At 59.5% G+C, this 10,661-nt stretch overlaps 1 protein-coding gene across 1 annotated transcript; it reads right to left on the reverse strand.

The window, feature by feature from the left end:
* Window positions 1–4,719: 4,719 nt before the first annotated feature.
* On the reverse strand, window positions 4,720–9,038 carry B3GNT7 (UDP-GlcNAc:betaGal beta-1,3-N-acetylglucosaminyltransferase 7). The gene is made up of 2 exons (XM_082658597.1): window positions 8,967–9,038; window positions 4,720–7,162 (listed from the first exon to the last, which is right to left on the reverse strand). The coding sequence occupies exons 1-2, from the start codon at window positions 8,975–8,977 to the stop codon at window positions 5,968–5,970; spliced, it is 1,206 nt and encodes a 401-aa protein (XP_082514723.1). The 5' UTR covers window positions 8,978–9,038; the 3' UTR covers window positions 4,720–5,967.
* Between the last annotated feature and the right edge of the window lie 1,623 nt (window positions 9,039–10,661).

Consider the following 10,661-nt stretch of genomic DNA (forward strand, 5'->3'; position numbering starts at 1 on the left):
TTTCTGTCAAGAGGCTGCACTCATGCTTAGTGGGTAAAACAAGAATCATTCCTCGAGGTGGCCCTGAGGGGGCCATCTCCCTCCCTCCAAGTCCACCGTGTCTGTCCGAATATTGGCCTACGTGTATCTCCTAAACTTTACCCCTCAACTAAGTGACAAACGCTCAGGGTAGAAAGCCTTCTTTATACAGATAAGCTAAAAGAAAAGGATAAACCCCCTGGAATCCCACTACAAGGAAACAATTCCTATTATACAGTCTGGCGTGGAGATTTCTGGCATTTTTGAGGCACGCATGGCCTTAGGTACCGCGGATAACTTGGGCTACAAGTATTCCAAGTTACAGATTTCACGGAACAGCTAATCGTCCCTCCCCTCATTGTCACGATGTCCAACGTGGTCGGCTGGGGGCGCTCCCCGCCCTCTCCTGGCATCGCTCTGGCCCCGCGGACGCCTCCAGCCCTCCGGCCCCGCCCCGCGCCCTGGATCTTCGCAGGGCCCCGCCCACGGCCCGCTGCTGCGGAGCCGGCGCAGAGGGGTCTGTCTGCAGCCGTGCGCCCCTCGCCCCTCTACGGCCGCGTCACGGGCCAGCAGGTAGGTCTCACCGGAAGATGCCGCGCTCCTCACCTCCTAACCAGGTCCCCGGGATCTGGTGGATTCCGCCACCACCCACCCCTGCCTCCCCCACCTCCGACGGCAAAGCGCGATTGTCCCCACTAAAGCCCAGGTGGTTCAGCGATGGCCTCTGGGTCGCGGGTTGGGCTGACCGCCCTCCGACGCCCGCACCCTTTGTCCAGCCTGGGGCGGGAGCAGGAATTCCGGGCATTCCTGTTAGATTCGGCACCAGAGAAAAGCAAAGCGCGAGGAGATTCCTGAGCGGTCACCTGCGGCTCTGCAGGGTCAGGTAATCCCCGCCGGGGCGCCCGCCGGAGTCACCTGGCCAACTGTTTAAAACACCTAGACTAGCGCCCGCCCCTGAGCTTCGGATGTAACCGGCCTGGGTTGGGCCCTGGACGCAAGCGTTTTTCCAAAGTTCCCGGGGGCGGGGAGGGCGGGGGGAGGTTGCTTTTCAGATGAGCAGCGGGGCTGAGCCCCTCCGGAAAGGACTGAGCTCCAGGCTCACCTGGAAGGTGTAACATTTATTCCGAGATGCAAGTTTTGTATCAGAAATATACGCAAAAATTGCATTCTACTCCATAATGTGTCTGTATTCGTTTTAATATAGAAGCAAATGTAAAAGATACTTTTCAGAAAAAGAAACTCCTAACTCCTACAGGTATAAAAATGAACGCGAGGTAAAGATTTATTTTATTCATAAGAGGACAAGTGGATGCTATAACTGGTTCACAGGAGACTTGTCAAAAAGTACAAATTTATATGGAGAGAAGGAATTGAATTGCAAACGGAGGCAAAACTGGTTTTTCCATAGGGGGGAGCGAAGTTGATGGAAGCTCTCGCTTCCTGCGATTTTTTTATTATTATATTTACAATGTATTTCTTAAAATTTTTTATTTAAAAAGATCTAAAATTGAAGTATAGTTGATTTACAAAGTTGTGTTAGTTTCAGGTGTCCAGCAAAGTGATTTAGTTTTGTGTGTGTGTCTATATATAGATATATTCTTTTTCAGATTCTTTTCCATTATAGGTTATTACAAGAAATTGAATATACTTCCCTGTGCTGTCCTTGTTGTTTATCTGTTTTATATATAGTAGTGTGTGTATGTTAATCCCAAACTCCCAATTTATCCCTCCCCCACTTCCTGTGAGTTTAAAAAAAGGTGCAGAATAGCTCCAAGATCATGAACTGGGCTAGAAGCAGACAGCTTGGGGGCTGTGCTTTAAACAGTGCATAGTGTTTCACTGAAACAGAAAAGTTTTTCTTCACAATATTTGAAAAAACTACCTGGAAAAAAGACTTCTTACAGTGCTAATACTGCTGGGCTCCCCGAAACCCAAAATACCCAATTTCCAATCACTCATGGGACATCACATTTTTCTACTTTTGGGGCTTTTGGGCAAAACCCCACAAATACACATGGAAGTTAGTGGGTGAGGGGTTAGGTGCAGAGACCCGAGTTCAAGTAGTGCCTTGTCACATGATACCTGTGGGACCCTACTCTTGGGAGCCTCCATTGCTTCACTTGACCGTCGTATATAACAGGGTTCCAGAAGCTTCCCTCCCTGCTTCTTAGCTTAGGTGGACAGAGTAAGTCACCTCAGAACAGGCTTTCTTTGTTAAGGGGAGGTTTCTTTGAGTGGTCTCTTTAGTTATGTAAATGTGGCAAAGAGAGCACCCACTGCCCGACCTTCTGTGGCCTGACAAAGCTCCCTCTTCCCAAGGCCCCTAGGAATGCAGGGCTGGTGGCTGGGGAGGAGGGGAAGTGTCTTGCATTTGAAGCTCAGGGCCCTTGGGGAGGAAAGGGTTTGAGACCCACCTCCCCCCACCCCTACCTGTTCCCCAGGATCTGATTGAGGAGTGACTAAAATTTACTGTCAGGGAAGGCTTGGAAAGTTGCTTCCCAGGGACAAAGAGAACCTGAGTGCGTTTGTGGGGCTCCCCAGGAGGCTGTGTAGCCGACTGGGAGTCTCGGGACCCAGCACCCCTAGCTTGCTTCTTCTGCTCTTTGGGGAAGGATGACAGCGCTAGCGAGGGTGATTAAGAGAATCACTCTGTGTCTGAAGCGTGCGCCCCGCTACAGCCTCTGCCAGGAAGATAACGCCTGAGAGTGCACAGGACTGGGGTGCGGGGGACCGTGTCACCGTGTCACCGTGTCGGGGGAGAGGCAGCAGCTGAAGAAGGCGGCTCAGACTTTCCAGGGAACACACTTTGGACTAAGGATGTCCTTGAGGGTCCAGACGATTTAGGAGTGGGTGGGCTCCAAAAGGGAGAGGTAGCATTCTGTAGGGAGGAAAGAGAATTTTCCCTCTACCCTTCTAGGTTGTGGGTGGAGACTCCTCCCTATAATAAAAGACACATTAACAGGAGAAAAACAAACAGAAGTTAAATAACATGCATACCTCTTATATGCACGGAGGATACCCAGGAAAACTTTCCGAAATGGCCCAAGCCACCACCTTCAATACCATTTTCGGCTAAAGACTGAAGAAAGATATTGTGGGGTGCAACACCAGGACACCCCGCCCAGCTCCTCCCATCTCCAGCACTGCCCACCCGATGCCCCACTTTTCTGCACTTCTGGGCTGCTGCACGTGTTCCCAGCCTGGACTGTCCTTCCTTCCCCTTCCACCACAGGCGAGCGCCCACTCCTCCTTCAAGATGCAGGTGCTCCCCGCCCTGTGCTGGGGGTCCTGTTACACCAGCCCCTTCAGGTGGGCTCCCCGCACTTCCTCCCTTCCTTCTGCGGTGCTAACGCGGGCGCCCCGCCCCTTTCCCAGCCCTCTCTGCCAGCCCAGCCTGGGCCCCTGAGGTTTGAAATGGGGTCAGGAACAAGGGTCCCCATGGGGCAGAGCCTGAGGAAGTTCCCATGCTGGGAACTTGCTGCTCCCACTGAGATCTCCCTGTGCGTGCGGCTCAGCTGGAGAAAGAGCGAGCCCAGAAGAAGGGGTGTGCCGCCAGGGGCCCCCGCCCCGCTCCTCGTACCTCTCTCTCAGGATCAAGTCTGAACACCTTCCTGCAACCCAGAAGGCCTGAGGTCCCCAGCAGCCTTCCCCTCTCACAGCCCTGTTCCAGCACCTGCAGCCTCACCCACCGCAGCCCCCCGCACTGCAGAGGGGCTCCTATCTGCTTCGGCATGCACCCACCTGTCTCCCCTCCACCTGCCCAGCATCCTTCAGGTGGCAGCTGAACAGAGAGGCTGCCTCTGGACCCCCACCTGGGCCTTGGGTCCAGTGGCCCTTCCACCTCCGTCTCCTGGATGTCCCTCCATGTCTCTTGGCTTCGCTGGACTGAGCCCTGGGTAGGCAGAGACCCCAGAGCCCCTCCCTGCTTTCTGCAGCCCCTGGCTTCAGAGGGTGAGGGATGGACAAACAGGGCTAGCGACCTGTACAGTCACAAGGCTCCGCCTCAGAAGGGCCCTGTGCCCAGTTTAACTCTCTGCTGTGCCGTCGTGAAATTCTTAACATTCTAAGACAGCGTATTACATTAGGATCTAGCCATTCCTCTCACTCACCTGGAGGACAGTCCTAGCGTGGACATTAATAAGTAAGTGACCCTCTCGGGGCATGTGACCCACTGGGCGCAGGCAGGGAGCTGCTGTCTTGCCCACTACAGCCCCAGTGCCCCTTCTCCTGCTGGTGGCTGCCCTCGCCAGCCTGGAAGTATGCAGTTGAGGCCGAGGTTCCCTGCACAGTGCGGTCCCGCTCACACCAGACCCCACACAGGCACCGTTTCAGTGCCGCTTGTCAACCTTACCAAGGCTCCAGGCTGGCTGAAGGAATGTCAGGAAGCCCACCAGGCCCTGCACGCCCCCGACCCAACCCCACTCGCTGCAGCGCCGGCCTCGGGGCGGCTCTGGCCTGGCGCTCGCTGGGAACACTCTGCGGGTGGCAGGCCTCTCTTGCACCCCGCTCCCCACCCAGGGGGCATCTTTCTTGACTCTGCTTTCATCCTGGCACTCAGCTCCCTCTCAGGTCCTTCAAAGGGTCCTTGTGTACCCACCAGCCAAGAACAAGGAACGAGCTGTGTCTTCAGAAATCTCCAGCAACCTTGGCCCCAGACAGGCCCTCCGACGGAGATGGCGACAGGAACTTTCACACCAGAAAGAAAATCAGTCCCCTTTTATTGAGAAAATAGAGTCGACCCCTCAATCTTTTCCCAGGTGATTCGATCCTGATACGAGGTGGCATCCTTCTGCAGCCACCCCCAGGGACCCCTGAACCTGAGTGGGGCGGCTCACGAGGGCCACGCCGTCCCTTCACAGGGGCGAATGCTGGTCTGCTTAGGCCCTGCAGAAGTAGGCGTGCAGGTCGGGCAGGGTTCTGGAGCAGGGCTGGGACGGGCACGGGGGTGCCGGGGCAGGGTTGTGGCTGTGGGTGGAAGAGTGGCCGAGGCAGGTCGTGTCTTGCTGAAATGAGGGAAGTGGAGGGAAGAACACCACCTTCTCCCGAGGCCTGGCACCTTCTCCCTCCAAATTCTTCATAAATAAAACTTCACATTAGTAAAGGAATGTCCACTTCCAGGGTCGAACCGGCTGGTTTCCGGCTGGGGAGCCAGGCCTCACGGGGCTGCAGGAGGGCCCTCGGCTTGGGCTGGGTGGGCAGCACCGTGACTGCTGGGGCCGGAGCACTGCTCTTTGGCCCTGCGTCAGGGGGTGAGGTGGGGCTGCAGCCCATCCAGAGGTTCTGAGAATCGCTGAGGTAGTCAGAGTGGCCGGTCATGCTTCCAGACAGACGGGAGCCGGAGGGAGCATCACAGGACGCAGCTAGGAGTGAAGCCAACTGGGAGTAGACTGGGCAGCCAGACCCCAGGTAGGTCAGGGGGCGGGGGTGTGCTGAGGGCCTTCTGCGGCTCAGTCTCCAGGAGACCCAGGGGCGTGAGAGGGCCTGTGTGCCTGCACAGGGCTCAGCTTCTCCTGAAAGGGCTGCCTGGGCCCGTGGGGAGACTGAGGCATTTCACAGGAGAAGGAGAATCTTCTCCGTGAAGGTGAGAGGGCAGCCGCAGACCCATCCAGGGGCAGGTCCAGCCCAGGTACCTGAGCACAGGGTTCCTCCAGAGGCCACCAGGGCCTCCCACCGGGTCAGAGGGAGCCAGGCCACAGACCCAGGTTAGGAGGGCTGCCAGGGGCCAGTGGCCTCGCTCCCCAGAGGACTGTCTCCAGTCCGGGCAGTTCCAAACGTTCCCGGGCCTCAGCTCTGGCTACCTGCACCCCACCACACCTGGGGACATGTAAGGCCCACCCCTCCGCCTCCCCGCGGAGACCAAAGGCTGTGCCCTGGCCTCGCACTTGCAGCCTCATGCCTTCCGGGGCTCGAGGGCACACGCCCTAGCCTACCCTGGCGGCCCGCCCGGTGTCAGAGCACCTGGAGCTTGCGGGAGCAAGTGAGGTTGCCGTGCACCAGACCCCACATGGCAAGCAGCTCGGTAGGCAGCAGCTTGTGCACGACGAGCATGGAGCGGAAGAAGCAGGGCTCCTTGTTCATGCGGCTGTTGCGGTTCCGCGAGATGCCAAACGTCTTGAAGCCCTCGTGGGCCGTGGGCCGCACACCCAGCACCTCCAGGCACATGCCCAGGAAGACGTCGTCGATGGGGTAAAGCTCCAGGGTGTCGCAAGCGTGGTGCAGGCGCCGGGCCAGGCCCCCGGCCATAAGGAAGCCCCCTCCGCCTGCGTACGGCGGGTAGCTGGCCTGGCTGTACAGGGCCCCGGGGATGTAGTATTTGTTATCCTTCCTGCGGATGGGCCGAGCGTGCTGAAGGACATCACCCACAAACAGGTCTTCCTGGGGCTGCCGGTCAGCCAGAAATTCCAGCAGGTTGGTGGGGTTGACGAAGACGTCATCGTCGCCCTTGAAGATGAAGCGTACGTCGGGGCAGTAGATGTCAAGCCACTTGAGGAAGTGGATCTCCTTGAGGGTCAGGTTGAAGAAGCTGTCAAGAAAGTCCCACTGCAGGATGTCCCCATAGATGCGGTCCTCGTAGGCCAGCAGCTGCTGGTAGTGGGCCCTCTCCTCCTGCTTGGAGGCTGTACCCAGCAGGAAGAGGGTGTGCACGGCGCCGCGGCCCCGGCCCGCCGACTCCTGCTCGCGGCCCCAGGTCTGGCGGATGGCCTCGCGGCGGTCGTGCTGTGTGATGACGGACTTGACAACCACCAGGAGATAGACGTCGCCGCTGCACTTCTCTGGATGGTTCAGCAGCATGGGGAAGTATCGGCAGTGGCGATAGAACAGAAACTGCTGGAAGTGTGGCTCCAGGCCCTGGAACCAGGGCTGGTGGGTCAAGTTTACATTGGCTGAGCAGTTAGTGGTGGTCACATCCCAGGCCTGGGGCCCCCGTGAAACCATGGGTGTGAGGGTGACCGCATCCTTCGGGTTCTTCCAGAAGCTGTCAGGGTTCACCAGGTGTCCGCTTGGTTTCTGGGCCTTCTGTAACCCGAGGGTGGGTAGCAGGGGCTCCTGCAGAAACTGGCTGGGGGTCAGACTGCGCTGGAATACTGTTACAGCCACAAGCAGGGCCAGCGACAGGCACACACTCTTGTAGATGGTTCTCTTCCTTGGGGGGGGGGGCGGGTAGTGAGGTGGGGAGAGGGTGGTACAGAGGAGAGAAGAAAGGATGAGTCAGTCCCCTTGTACAGAGGTGCAGTCCCAGATGGGCAAGTGGACCCTGGGCACAGACTCAAGTCCCTGGGCCCCTGAGCGGTCAGAGGAGGGTCCTGCTTCCTCTCTCATCCTGACCTCCCTCCTCCAGGACCAGGGGAGCCACACAGCACAGAGCTTAAGTACAAACACTGTGGAGTCAGGCTGCTAGGATTCAGATTTTGGTCCTGCTAATTACAAGCTGAATGGAGAGGTCCAGTGGGTCTCCCTTAACCTCTCTGAGCCATGATTTCTTCTTTTCCGAAATGAGGATAGCATGCAATTGGAGCGCTAGCTGCAGTGCCGGGCACACAGTGGGTATGGAGTCGGGGGAATGCTGTGATTCCCCGAGGATGACCTCTGCCCTGCTCCCCACCTCTCCCCCAGGCACCCCCTTTGCTTTGTGCAAGCCTGGTGAACCATCAGAGAGTACACCTGCTCAAAAAGTGTGGGGGACATTGGGGAGTCGGCTCTAACTTGGGACCTGAAGAAACCTGTCCCTCCCCCGTCCCCCGGTCGACAGAGGCCTGAAAATGGGGCGAGCATCTCCCAGCATGCCCACTGCCCCCATACGCCCACTAGGAGAGGTGAAGTCCCCCAACTCGCAGCTGTATCCCCACTCTCCTGGGTCCCTCATAACAAGTTAACCTCACCATACCCCTTTCGGAAGCAGAAATCAGTTTTTTCTTTTCCAGGAGTGCTCGCAGAGCCAGAGCCAGGGCCCTGAGTCCCTGGACCCTGAGCCCTTGGACCCCAGGACCCTCTCTCCTCAGCTCACACTCTGGGGGTGGCCAGGCCCCCTGCCATGTACTCTCCTGTGGAGACATAGGAGCTGGGGACTCCGGTGGCGGTGGGTGGGGGGCAGGCCAGAAAAGCCCTGAGTGCCAAGAGGGGAGATATGGGAGAGAGACTGTAAAGTGGTGAGACAGGAACCAGGTAGAGCAGCCTGGAGTGGCCTCAGGACCGGCTGATTAGGCGGCAGGCACCCGGGGCGAGTGAAGGCTGAGCCCCATGGACAGCAATTTTCCATGGGGTCCCAAGATTTCCTGGAGGAAGACTGGATCCTCTCAGGTGCTGGGACAGGGATGTGACCCAAGACCGGATCCTCCCAGGGGGTGGGAGCGGAGTGCTCCGGGCTGGCTTTCCCGCCCTGGGGGTTTCGGCAAAGCCGTCCACACCCCAGGTCGGGAGGCCGGACTGGAGGAAGTACAGAGGGGGTCATCCCCCTCCACTCCAGGCTGGTTCCACTTGCACCAGCCCACTTCATTTGTGGGGAAAAAGCCCCCAACGGGAGGAGAGGAGAAGGGGATAGGTGGGCAGGCGGGAGGCACGAGCTCCCCAGGAGGAAGGAGAGCCACTCGGGGGTTGAGGGTAGAGGACGGGGGTCGCCCAGGACGCAGGAGGCCCTCAGAATGGAGGACGGGACCCAGCTGCCGGCGAGACCTTGCGTCGCTAACTCCCCGGGTGCGGGAGTGGATGTGCGTGCCTCGGTGCCCGGGCGTAAGGGAGCAGAGGCGCCGCCGGGGAGGGCTGAGCGCACGGGCCCCGCGGTACCCGGTCGCCGACCGGCCGGTGCAGGCGTCGCGCAGAGCCGGGCATCTCCGGCCACCGCTGTGCCAGCCCATCTGTGCCCGGGAAAGTGAGGCCAGCCCGGGACACCCAGCGGGGCATGCCTCCCCGCGCCCCCAGCCCGGGTCCCCCGGCCCGACGGCCCCACTCACCACAGAGACATGGCGGCCCGGTCCAGGGCGGCGGCGGAGCCGGGCGCGCGGATCGCAGCTCTGGGCACCGCGGCTCGGGGACGGCGGGCGGGGACCTGGACCGGGGTGGGCACCGGGACGGGGGCGGGCGGGGGCGGGCATGGGCGGAGGCCGGGACGCGCCCCCGCCGAGGCTTTCCTCTTCCCCGCGGCCGGAGGAGGGGCCGGGAGGGTAGGCGTTGGCCCAGGTACCTTAACCCTTTCGGCGCCCCCGGCCCTCCATCCCCGCGGCCGCGCGCCGAGCCCTCAGCCCCGCGCAGGGCGGCAATTACCCATTTCCCGGGGGTGGCGCCCGAGCCCCGGGAGCGCCCGGAGCCGCCCAGGATCACTCGGCCCGAGCGTGAGTGGCTGAGTCAGGACTTCGGAGCCCACGAGGGTCACTCACGCCCCCAGGGACGCGGTTTCCCCCGCGGGGCTTCCCTGGGGTCGCCGGCCCCTCTGGACTCTTGCGGACCGGGACCCCACCCATCTCCAACCTCCCCAGGCGCGCGGGGCCCAGCCATTTCCCTCCGGCCCCGTCCGGACTTTTTCTGGGTGGGGGAGGCAGAGGCAGACAGGGCTTCCTTTCCCCCCTCTGTTTCCCTCTGCCCTCTCCCCTAACACCCCCCGCCCCCCACCCCCGCACCTAGCTACCTAAGGCTGGGTCTACCGAGGAGAGGGACTGGGGCTGGGAGAGCAGAAGCCCGCGCAGAGGTCAGGGGGAGGCCGGGCTGCCTGAGTGGGGACCCCGGCCCAGGCCTCAGCTCAGCCCTGAAACCTTCTCTGTGTCCCCGGACAATAGCCCTCTCCATCTCTGGGGTCCTTCTCGCCTCTGGAAGCCCCTCCTCACCACCAAGGAAAGGCCTCTCTGCCGGCCCAAACTTCCTTTTCATCCATCAACAAGTATTTCACTCGAAACCTTTTTTGTCCCTAAGCCTTTATTAATCTGTTTGTGTACGACACACCCAGGGACTCCTAGGGAGTGGGCTGCACAAAGACAGAGAACTCACAGGGGCGTTCTTGGCCCGGGTGGGTCTGGGGTGGTGGGCGTTCCATCCAGGTGACTTCCAGAATCCTCTAACAGGTAATGTCTGTCCTAGCCTTGTTCCATGGTGAGGTCCCATCACTGAGCTTACAGTAGGGCCTCAAAAAGGCCCACAGTAGGGCTTCCCTGGTGGCGCAGTGGTTGAGAGTCCACCTGCCGATGCAGGGGACACAGGTTCGTGCCCCGGTCCAGGAGGATCCCACATGCCGCGGAGCGGCTGGGCCCGTGAGCCATGGCCGCTGAGCCTGCATGTCTGGAGCCTGTGCTCTGCAACGGGAGAGGCCACAGCAGTGAGAGGCCTGCGTACCGCAAAAAAAAAAAAAAAAAAAAGGCCCACAGTAGTGAAACAGAAGCATTTCACAGTCCAGTAAATAACAGCTAACATTCATCAGCAGTGCAATATGCAAAGCACGGTCTAGGCCCCTGCGTGAAATGACTGAGTCCTAGAGGCTGTTATTATTACCACTTTACAAAGGAGGAAGTGGAGGTGCTGCCTCCAGTGAGTCAGGTCTCATAGTAGGCAAACCCAGGAAGCCTGCCTGGCTCCGGAGGCAGGCCCTTTTGCCCTTCACTCAGGGAAAGCAGTGACAGGGAGCAACTTCCTGCCAAGGGGCACCCAGGGAGGCCAGGAGG

Source organism: Grampus griseus (assembly GCF_964374135.1).
Source record: "Grampus griseus genome assembly, chromosome: 7".
NCBI lineage: Eukaryota > Metazoa > Chordata > Mammalia > Artiodactyla > Delphinidae > Grampus > Grampus griseus.